General features: G+C 44.0%; 1 protein-coding gene across 2 annotated transcripts; it reads right to left on the bottom strand.

Moving 5' to 3' along the window:
• Positions 1 to 2,890: 2,890 nt before the first annotated feature.
• SRA1 (steroid receptor RNA activator 1) lies at positions 2,891 to 8,649 on the bottom strand. 2 transcript variants are annotated; one of them, XM_089516273.1, is made up of 5 exons: positions 8,515 to 8,649; positions 8,137 to 8,352; positions 6,594 to 6,751; positions 5,273 to 5,375; positions 2,891 to 5,018 (listed from the first exon to the last, which is right to left on the bottom strand). In XM_089516273.1, the coding sequence occupies exons 1-5, from the start codon at positions 8,537 to 8,539 to the stop codon at positions 4,783 to 4,785; spliced, it is 738 nt and encodes a 245-aa protein (XP_089372399.1). In that variant the 5' UTR covers positions 8,540 to 8,649; the 3' UTR covers positions 2,891 to 4,782. The 2 variants fall into 2 exon arrangements, with proteins under 2 accessions (XP_089372399.1, XP_089372398.1); XM_089516272.1 differs by having other exon boundaries at positions 5,273 to 5,381; positions 8,515 to 8,622.
• Positions 8,650 to 10,923: the final 2,274 nt, after the last annotated feature.

Genomic DNA, 10,923 nt, shown 5'->3' with positions numbered 1-10,923 from the left:
TAGGCTTTGTGTACTAATATTGATGATATATTGTGGACGGATATTGAATGGAAGTGCTCAGTAGCATTCCTTATTCAGATTCTGAATATTCAGAGATTATACTTTTTTGTATTGGTACTTTCAGTGATTGCTTTCAAATTTTTTAATATATCTTAGAGGTTTTGAGAAATATCCCTAAATGAAACACTGCTCTCCATACTGTTAAATACTTCAATATTTGCTAGAAAGTTTCAAGTCCAGCAGTTAACCAAGTTTAGAAATTCAGGCTTCAGTAATTAAAATTCAGCAACTATAGGTCCATACCAGAGACATTCTTTGTCAGAACTAAACAGCATTAGTATGACCTCATTAAAGGCACACATAATTACTGGCAGGCTAATTACTCATTTGTTACAAACCCAAAACAGTTTGGTTTTCTCATTTCCCATTCAGGCCCCTCCTTGTTCCTTCAGACAGTTTCTTTCCAAAAAAGTGGCATTGGGTAATCTTGAGCCTAGACTACCTCCCCTTCTTTGTTATCATGCCACCCATGGATGTGATAATCACTTCCTTACAAACATTGTGTCACTGCATATCCCATCACAGTACCTCAGCATAACATCTGTTACCCTGCCTTTGCACTAAAATCGTGGCAGGCAAGATGCAGAAAGTCAAGAGACGTCTCAGACTGGAAAGGTGTGTGGATATACTGGAAGGCTGTAATAGCTTGTCAGCAGCAGTAACTAAAAAGGTTTATTCATTGGACATCATTCACCACTGTAGGAAAGGGTTGTCTTAAAATGAAAACTCAAACATCTGAAGCTTTTTAATTGCCATCATAATTTATCTCAGAATAGAATTTATATTCTTTTAAAGTTTGACAAATACTTCCTGGTTCCAGCTCTAAACATAGATGTATTTGCTTATAGTTAAAGGCATTTGTAAAATGAACAGTACAAATAATAGAATACAGATAGTGGAGGGGAGGTCTCTCACCATTACTGGCCTGAAAAATAAACTTGTCAGCTAGAAAAATGTTGTGCAAACGTATCACCTGCTCATTATATGTTTGCTAAGTAAATAGTGGTAGCAGCAAGAGGGATACCATACATTTGTCCATATTATTTAACAAATAATAATATCCAGTGTGTTCTAAATTCTAAATTACAGAAGGCTTTAAAAATGCTCCCAGGATTATTTGGTATAAAATGTTCCAAAACTTGAAACTTATAGTATGTATATATGTGTGGTTGGAGATAGACAGGAATGGACTATCAGGAGTGACAATGGCTTGGAAGCTGGCAGCTGGAGGACTCCCTGGAGATCTCCTGTACAGAAATCAGGTTGTTTATATAAAATAAAATGGTGTATTTGTGGGCTGCAGAGAGATGCAATGCTGCAGAGACATGAAGGGTTAGGGGAACAAGACCCCCGTGAATATGGAAAAACCGCAAATAACAAAAACACTGTTTTTACCTGAGAGGACACCTCTCTATGAATCTCTAGGTCCTCCAGTGCAACTCTGTGGTCAATGTCCAACATACACTGACCATAGAATGGCACTGGAGTAGCTACAAATGGTCTTTCAGTGCAACTTTTAAAGTTGACCACAGAGTTGCACTGGAAGACCTAGACAGTCCTAGAGAGAACATATTAATGAAATCCATGAATAATCAAATCCGCAAATATCAAAGCCACAAATATGGAGAGATGACTGTAATATGGTGCACAACCATACACATTTTTCCCATCCGCAGAGGATGGGGACAGAACTAAACCCCCCTGGCTGGGAGGGGTCCATTGTTCTTCAGGAATTATATTTAATTTATACAGCGGCCATCAAGATGCCTAGTGTGTTTTTAAAATGGTTTCCTAAATGCAACAACCTATCTTTCACGCATTTGGTGTATGGCAAAATGGTCTGTTCCCTTCACAGAGTGACCCAACAACAAACATATTTGCTAACCAGTGAACAACCTTCTCCTCAGATTAAATGATACAAATCTGTTGTAATCCCATGGCAGTGGGGTTATTGATGCCTTATAATCTTGGTAAAAGTGTATTGTACAATGACATTACTATTTGACATCTCTTTACATCACAGGTGGGTTTTGTGCACTGGACTTATTTTGGCAATCTAGAGCTTTGATCCTCTTAGCGCTCCTGTCTTTCTACTTAATTCCTTTTCAATAATCAATTTTCCTTCTCATCTTCTGTAATTCCATTATTTTGATTTTTCTTTCCATCATGCTCTTCTGCAACTGCTGCCTCTGTTCCCTTATCTCAAGTGATGTGGGTAATGCCTCCTCAGTTGTCTCAAAGGCTTATGGCCTTTCAAGCACCATTTAGAAAATGCATTGACCAAGATTACACACCTGGGCTCTTTGTGGCTCCTGCTCTTAGGAGAAGCGCTATTGGTGGCTTCCTGTAATTGTTTATAGCTAAACAAAGACATATATTGGCTTGGTCTAATTATATTCTAGACTTCATGATACCTAACTGTTGTGATGAAATGCATGAGAGATTCATCAGACAACTTTATTGGTCAGCCAAAATGCACAATATACTTGTTGCAAGCTTTCAGAGCTCCATGGGCTTCTTCGTTAGGCAAGATGTTACAAACCAAACAGGAGAAAAAACAAATGGAGGTGTCAGATGTCTGCCTGAAACAACATGCAGGCATCTGACTAACATCTCCAATTGTGTGGGTTTTTTTTTAATTATTATTTTCTCCTGTTTGGTTTGTAACATCTTGCCTGATGAAGAAGCCCATGGAGCTTTGAAAGCTTGCAACAAGTATATTGTGCATTTCAGTTGACCAATAAGGTTATCACTGATGAATTTTTGTTCGTATTTCTTAACACAGCTTAAACACAGCAACCCCTGAATGTCATCAGACCACTATTTTTATTTTTTAAAAAAATGCTAGCTACCAAACATGTTAGTAAACACCATAAAAATGTGCCCCAAGTCTCAGCTCAGCCTTAAAGGATTCTGTGATGCAGCTGAGATCCAGTAGAACGCTCTTTCTCATGAAGCTCCCTGTGTAGGTGTCCACCAAAGCTGTTCTAAACAGCTTACAGTTGTAAACCGCTTAGCCACTGCTTAGGCGATATGAAGCGGTATATAAATGAAGCTTGTTTGTTTTGTTTTGTTTCTGTTCCCTAAACCAGACCTGAACCTACACTGGAATGAATCAGTTTCATTCAAGAAAGCCAGGAGTCTCCATTTGCTCTAAAATCTTATTTTTAAAATAAACATTAAAAACAGGGAAATTGTTATAGTGCTGGAAGAAGCACTCTAAGAGATCGTATTTTAGAGGAGCTGGAATCCAACCCTCTTTAAAACCAATAATCTCTGCTACTTGGTTCACCAACCTTCTGTCAAGTATGAACAATAAAGATTGACACATGTTTAATGAACCAGTGGTGGCCTCTCTTCCCCAAGTGCTGTGTTTATAGCATCAAGTTGAACGAAATGAAACTCGCCCATAAAAACTGTGTGCTTCAGTGAAAAGTAACCAGGTCAGAACAGATTTGAGCAAAATGTTCACGGAATGTTTTGCAAATTCCGCTTATCACACAAAGCTTAACAAACAGTAGCTGTGGGCATCTGAAGAAGCAATCACTGATATGCATAATTCTTCTAATAGTATAATGAAATGGCAGGGCCCCAGTGTAACCCAACCAATCATACAGGGAAATTGAAACTTAGCTAGATCCTACTTCAGGTATACTTTTCTCCTGCACATCAGTGCACACTGTCAGAATCCTATTTGTGTTAAGATCTGGGGGCTTGTTTTAGCATGTATTATACATACAATGTTAAACCACAAAGGTTAGTATCATCACAGCAGCCGTATTCCACTAATTAGTAACTCCAACAGTACAAACTTGCAATTTTTAATATTTCCTACTTGAAATATCAGAATCTAGGGGAGATCACATCAGCAGCGTTGCATATAGCCACTTGCTCAAGACAGTAAAAAGGAGTGCTAACAGCAGGTCACTTTGCTGAACTGTTCATGAAGGTTGTTTTAAAATAAATAAATCTATACCATTTGTCACCAGCTTACAAAAGAGTCCTATTCTTTTATTCTTGGATGGCTCACTGCAGTTGTCACTGTCCAAATTCCGTTTGTTGTCACAAAGGCATGAGAAAGATATCAAATAACTAGTTGAAAGGGTGTGTGTGTGTGTGGAGTAAAAGGTTTAAACACAATTAAATTTAAAGTCTACTTTAGTATTGCAAAATAAGATGGAAGCAGATTTCTCTATAATGTAGCCATTTTACTAAAATTTAGATTTGTTTAAATGAGCAGGGGGCAGAATTAAAAATTTAAACAGACACCAGTGGTACATAACAATTATCTGGGAACTGATGATGACATTCATAGAGGACAGATTTCCTTGAAAACACACAAATTTGAGTAAAGGATTCTAGGTAGACAATTGTCACCAGGAGCAACTCGTATTTACTTGGAGTGTGGCAAGGTGAAGCAGGGACAGGCTTCTGTACTAGTAGCATGTATAAACTTAACACATTTGCCAGTGTGGTACAGTAAGGCTCCATTTATCTCTGCAACTATGTCCCCAGTTCATTTCCATTTTGAATAAGTGCAAGAGAAGTTGGCCTTTTCATCCTGCACCACTGTGGATGCTGAAAAACTGCAGAGATTCCTGTAGCTCACTTGAAAGAGTCTCCAACTTGAGTAGGAAAACCAGTGCTTAGCAGACAGAGCACCTTCTCCGCTGTGGGTAGGAAATCAATCCTTAATGTGCAAAGCTGTCTCCAAATTGAGGTTCAGTTTGATACAGCTAAGGCCCTGGGCTCAGCTTCATCTTGCTGACATTCTGGCTCCAAAGAGGTTTCAACTTTCTGCTCATAATCTGCTGTGGCTTGATCCTCTGTAGGCAAGTTCCTTGTTTCTGCAATGAGCCTTTTGACTCCCACCATCCACTGGCTCACTTCAGTGACATGGTCCACCATTAGCGAGCGATGGATCTCATCAGCAGCATCCCAGCGCTGACTCTTGAATTCTGAAAGGAAGAAGACAATACTTCTCAGAACTCCCACAAGACAGGGTTTCCAATCAACTCCTTCAAGGAAATCCAGCCCTAAGGAAACTGTTAAGCTGACAAAAATGTATGATTTTGTTCCCTGTGCTTCTTTCCTAATTTTATTCCAGTGGTGCTTCTGCTTGTAGCAGTTAGGCAAAGAAGCCAGAGAATGGCACATGAAGTTCATAATGAGATGCTGCTGCCAAGCCCCAAAGCCTGCCATTGCTACTCACCTTGTGTTAGAATCCTCATTCCCTTTCTCACAGGAGCAGACAGTTTGCCTTGTTCCCACATCTGCTGCAGAATTGACAAGCGCTTGCCAATATCATCACAAACCTGTTTCTGAAAACAAACACAGTACTTATTAGCAATGCCCCATTCCCGTGGAATTATGACCAAAGCAAAAAAGCAACCTCCTTGGTCCCCTCCTGAGCAGAGGTAGGCAAAATGCCTTCAGTGGCTCATATAACAATCTATTCTTTAGAGCTATCTGCCTGCTTTCATTTTCCATCCTCCAACCTCTAAATGTATTGACAGTAGTCTGACACGACATTATGTTTGACAGACATTATGTCAAATCATAGTTTCTGAACTGAGTCACCATAACAATCTCGTACTGCATGCCTCCTTTCAAACCAGGAGTCCCCAGCATTTTGGAGCCAATGGGTGTCCTAGGAATGTGCTATGGGCAGCAGCAAGAAATGGCTGCCATAAGATACATGCCCATACACAAAATAGTTGCTGTGGGGTGGTTGGAAAGTAAGAAAACATACAATTCACAGAAGGCAAACTAGTGGGGTTAAAAGAAAAGTAAGCTGGCTATAAGATGCAAAGAGCTCAGATAATCAGAATACAAAACGATTCCGTTGAAGTAACTCCCAAATAAGTCCCCTCTCAAATAACTTATGTTCATGGACTCTTCTACAACACCATTAAAGAATGCTCTTCCATTTTCACCCTGTGACTACCTACTCTGCCTTACTCACCTGCCATTTTATCTGTTAATACATGAGGGCCCATAAGGGTCTAGAGGTATTCAGGGATGACGGTGAGACTTAGCTTGCCATGCTGTCTGGATGATACCACGGCAACTGATAACCCACCCCATCACCACTTAATAGTTAATGGAGGTTACAGGTCCCAAGGTAAAGATCTGCAGGGGCTATGGGGTGACCTCAGTTTAAAATAAGGTGTCCCTGTCCACTACTCATGTGACCCTGCCAGCATGTGCCTTTCAACAGAATATCCTCAAGGGGATATTCCATACTGAATCAGATGTTTATTTAGTCCTGCATTCTGTTTACAGAGCAGTCAACCAGCCGCTAATATATGTCTCAGTAGGCTAAGAGCACAGCCCAGCTCAGTTCAGCCTTCTCCATCCTGGTGCCTTTCAGATGCTTGGCAGTGCACCCAACATCAGGGGGGCACCAGGTTGGGGAAGGCTGCTCTGGCTAATCCAACAAACAGCAGTCCACAACTGCAGCTACAGAGACCTAAGAACTTCCTTTACTGCAGAAAAATGAGGAAACCATGAGAAATGCCTGCATAACTCACCCGCACAGTTTTCCGGCAGTTATCCAGAGCCTCATTCAAAGGGGAAAGAACGTCTTCCACATCACAGTCTTCTTCAGCCTCTGAGACAAGAGAAGGAGCTGGCAGACCAGGAGTAGAAGGCAGACCCGCAGGGCGCGGGGGGAAGACTGGCAGCCCAGCTAGGAAGGTAGGCATAAGTCAGGTCAGGAGAAAAATACCATCAACATATATACCCACTTTAGTGAATACACAGTAAGGCCTGTTACAGACTGCCAAAATAAAGCTGCTTCGGGTCTCTTTGGAGGTATGCTGTTTAAATGATGCATGCACCCTAAGAATCTGGAAGCTGCACCAAAGCTGCACTCCAGTGCTTAGGAATGGAGTGTGGCTTTGGCGCGACCTCTGGACTCTTAGGACCCATGCATCATTTAAATAGCATACCTCCAAAGAGACCCGAAGCAGCTTTATTTTGGCAGTCTGTAACAGGCCCCCGTTGTGAATAAGTACAGAAAATCCAAGCTTGGACTTCAGAATGAAGGTCTAAATGAAATCTAAATAAAGCATGCAAAATATAGGGCCCTCAAGGAAAATGTAGGATGTTACAAAATAAGAGCTTGAAACACTCATACAAATATAAATTCATGCTGAAGAGAGATTCCAGCTCAACATTAGGAGGAACTTCCTGACAGTTAAAGTTGTTTGGCAGTGGAATACTCTGCCTCCTTCTTTGGAGGTCTTTAAACAGAGGCTGGGTGGCTATCTGTCACAGGGAGTGCTTTGACTGGGAGTTCCTGCATGGCAGAATGGGGTTGGACTTGGATGGCCCTTGAGGTCTCAGCTATCTGTCCATCCATCCGTCAGGGATGTTTTGATTGTGAGTTCCTGCATGGCAGAAGGGGTTGGACTTGGGTGGCCCTTGAGGTCTCAGCTGTCTGCCTGTGTCAAGGACGCTTTGACTGTGTGCTCCTGTGTATTGGTCAGGGATGCTTTGATAGTGAGTTCCTGCATGGCAGGGGTAGAGAGATCCCGTAGCCCCTTTGAGACTAGCTGAAAGAAAGAATCCCACTGCGGGAGAAAGGCTGGATATCCATCTTGGAAATAACAAATAATAAAATATTTAATAATAAATAGCAAATAAAGAAGTTGGCAGCATGATCTTTCCTAGACTAAAGCCTACTTCCTCAGGTGCATTTAGTCCTGGCAGAAGGGGGTTGGAGTAGTCTCAGCTATCTGTCTGTCTGTCAGGGATGCTTTGATAGTGAGTTCCTGCATGGCAGAGGTAGAGAGACCTTGTAGCCCCTTTGAGACTAGCTGAAAGGGAAACAGTTGGCAGCCTGAGCTTTCCTATACTTGACTCTACTTCCTCAGGTGCATTTAGTCATGGCAGAAAGGAGGGGGGTGGACTGGGTGGCCTTTTGTGGGGCATCCCTTCCAAGTCTGGGATGCCATGATGCTTCTTAGCCATGCTCAAAATGGAGGGCTGGTCCTGGAAAAGGAGGACTAAGAATCTTGGTGACTATGAGCGGGGAGGAAGGAAGGAGGCCCTGGCTGCTGGGCCTGAGACCTGGGCTTGGAGGGGGCCGAGGGGGCCCTGCTGCAGTGGAGGGGCTGCTGCTGGTGGTGGTGGTGGTGGTCCTCTTCTGCGCCCCTTCTGCCGCCTCTGGGGCCCGGGGAGGCCTGGGCGGGGCGCCCTTCTTGGCCCTGGGCGCTTGGAGCTGCTGCTGCTGCTGGAGGCCGTAGGAGAACTGAGGAGGGTCGTTCCAGCCCTTCTGACGGTTCCCTGCAAGGAAGGGAGGGAGGATGAATACAAGGGAGCACAAAATGGAGGGCGTTGCCATGTAGACAACACAAACACAAACAACAACAACAACAACAACCCCTCCTCTAAGGCTAAAGTGGAGCAGAAGGGGGAAGGGGTCCCAGGGAGAGAGGGGCTCCTTACCGGGCTTGACGTAGAGCTCCGCCATGGCCTCTGTCTCAGGGACCAGGAGGAGGAGGAGGAGGAGGGCCAAGGCCTGGCTCTGCCTGCCGCCTCCGCTTGGAGCGGCGTGACGTGGCGGCGGCTGGGGAGAGAGGCAGGGAAGGACCCGGATGCGCGGCCATTGTTTGCCAGGCCTAGGGTTGCCATAGGAACAGAGTCAGTCAGGGCCCTTCATGGAAGCAGAAGCCTAGCCTTGGAAGAGGCCCCCAAGGGCCACCCAGTCCAGCCCCCTTCTGCCATGCAGGAACTCTCAATCCAAGCACCATGGTTGTGTTTAAAAACAGACCCTTCGCCATTTTAGTCACCCTCCTCTCTCAACATCTTCTTTGGTGGTTGTTGTTGTTGTGCTTCCAGGGCTGCAGAAATAATGGGGTTTTTGACCCCACTTTAACTGCCATGGCTCTAATGCTATGGAATCCTGGGAGTTGTTTTGTGAGACATTTAGTTCTGTCAGAGCTCTGGCGCCAGAACAAACAGTTCCCAGGATTCCCTAGCACTGAACCAGGGCAATTGAAACAGCCTCAAACTGGATGGTTTCTGCAGTGCAGATGCAGCCCGAGTCTTTTTTGACTTTTGGCAACCCTGTCAAGAGGCTTTCTTGGCAAGTAGCTTGCCATTGGAGGTTGAGAGAGTGTGACTTGCCCAAGATCACCCAGTGGGGCTTTATGCTTAAGGGAGGATTCAAACCATGGGCCCAACAGTGAAACCAGTATACCAGGCTGGCTCTGTGGCAACTGGTGAGAGCAGGAGGAAAGGCTGCTTTTGTCCTCTTCTCTCTTCACATTCACACACACCCCTTTCCCCACAATGGCTTGGATCCTAAACCTGCTTCAGAAGGAAGCCCCATAGTATGGCAGCCAAACCAGGCCTCTTCCTCTCCTCTTCCAAGTACATGGTTGCTGCTTCCTTGTTAGCCATTGCAGTTGGCAAATACTATTAAATAAGGCTGGATGGATAAGCACTTTCCTATTGAAATTGTACAGGAAAGCTTGTTGTTTTTCAAGGTCCACTATCAAAGACAGCTTTCCGTTCAGTACAATAACATCCCAAAACCGCAAAACTGATACCTTTAGTCACACTCTCTCAGCCTCTCTCTGACTTATGGCAATCAATCTGACCCTTTCCCTTCCCTTTGCTGCAGGCACTTCTCTACTGATGCATCATACACAATAGAAGTTTTGTTAACATACATATTTTGGGCAAACCCCACCACCACCACCACATCCAGTTAGCAATCTTTTTGAATGACACCACTGGCAGTATATGTTTGAAGGGCTCTTGAGTCGCACTTGCAATTCCACAGATGTCAGCATCTGCCTTGCTTCCATTCAGAGCACTGGAACTATGCGTCTCTTGCCGCTTTTCAAGTCCATGCCAGCCTCTTTCCTTTGGGGGCTGTTGAGAAGCGCTCTGCAGCGTTTCTTCTGTTTGTGTAGTATTTTTCATTCCCAAATCCATAGGAGGCATATTCCTTGCACTGGCCTACATGAAACCGCATTGTTTCCAACAGCATGGCTGACATCCTGCATCAGGAGAAGTGGCTGTATCTCCCAATGTCATCCCCTAATAACATTGAAGCAGCGCAGGTCCCCAACACAGCCATTCCCATCTTGCCAGAGAGCGGGAGCGAGAGTGGCCATGTGTCCAGCTCTTTTCCAGCAGCTTGCAGCACATCCAAACTACAGGAAAAGACTTAGACATGCCTCCATTCATCTCCTTGCTCTTTGGCAACAAGGAAATGTCCACCTTGTGTGTGGCTGCACTGCTTAAGGTTTGGGAGCAGGAGACCTGGTGGCGCAGTGGTTAAATGCCTGTACTGCAGCCATTCATTCACAAACCACAAGGTTGTGAGTTCAATACTAGCCAGGGGCTCTGGGTCAACTCAGCCTGGCAATCTTTTAAGGTCTCTAAAAAGAGTACTCAACATAGTAAACTGCTTAGGGAGTGCTTAAGTGCACTGATAAGTGGTACAGAAATGTACTTGCTATTTCAATTGCTATGGGGGAGAATTTCTGGCCAGTGTGTGGTTGGAAGACACTTCTGGTTTTTGCAATAGCCATAACAGTGAAACGCAATGGTATGAGTCTGACTTCACACCATCTTAACTCATTAACAGCATGTCAGCTCTTATGTTATCCATTGAACCTACATGAGTAAGAATTCAGGTGATGTGTGGTCATTCTGGTTCTTAACGTCACTCTGAATGCATTTTGCCTAAAGGATGAGAAGCACAGGGATGCTAGGCAGGACTTAAGAGAGCCAGGCATAGTTAATCCGCCGTGTCAAAAAGCAATATAGCACAACCCTAGGAGTTAGGTTGTGCTGAGAGGCAGCAACTGGCTAAAGCCACTCTGCGTACTTAATGGCCAA

Source organism: Sceloporus occidentalis, unplaced genomic scaffold (assembly GCF_023333645.1).
Source record: "Sceloporus occidentalis isolate IW3139 unplaced genomic scaffold, rSceOcc1.0.p SCAF_3, whole genome shotgun sequence".
In the NCBI taxonomy this organism is placed as follows: Eukaryota; Metazoa; Chordata; class Lepidosauria; order Squamata; family Phrynosomatidae; genus Sceloporus; species Sceloporus occidentalis.
This window is presented reverse-complemented; position numbering and strand designations above follow the sequence as displayed.

Bases quoted from the DNA above. Each gene is read 5' to 3' on its own strand.
- SRA1 (XM_089516272.1), bottom strand. From the start codon at position 8,539: ATGGCGGAGCTCTACGTCAAGCCCG. The intron at 8,353-8,514 runs GTAAGGAGCCCC...CCTTCCTTGCAG, and splicing joins GGAGCTCTACGTCAAGCCCG to GGAACCGTCAGAAGGGCTGG. The intron at 5,019-5,272 runs GTGAGTAGCAAT...TCTTCCTTTCAG, and splicing joins AATGAGGATTCTAACACAAG to AATTCAAGAGTCAGCGCTGG.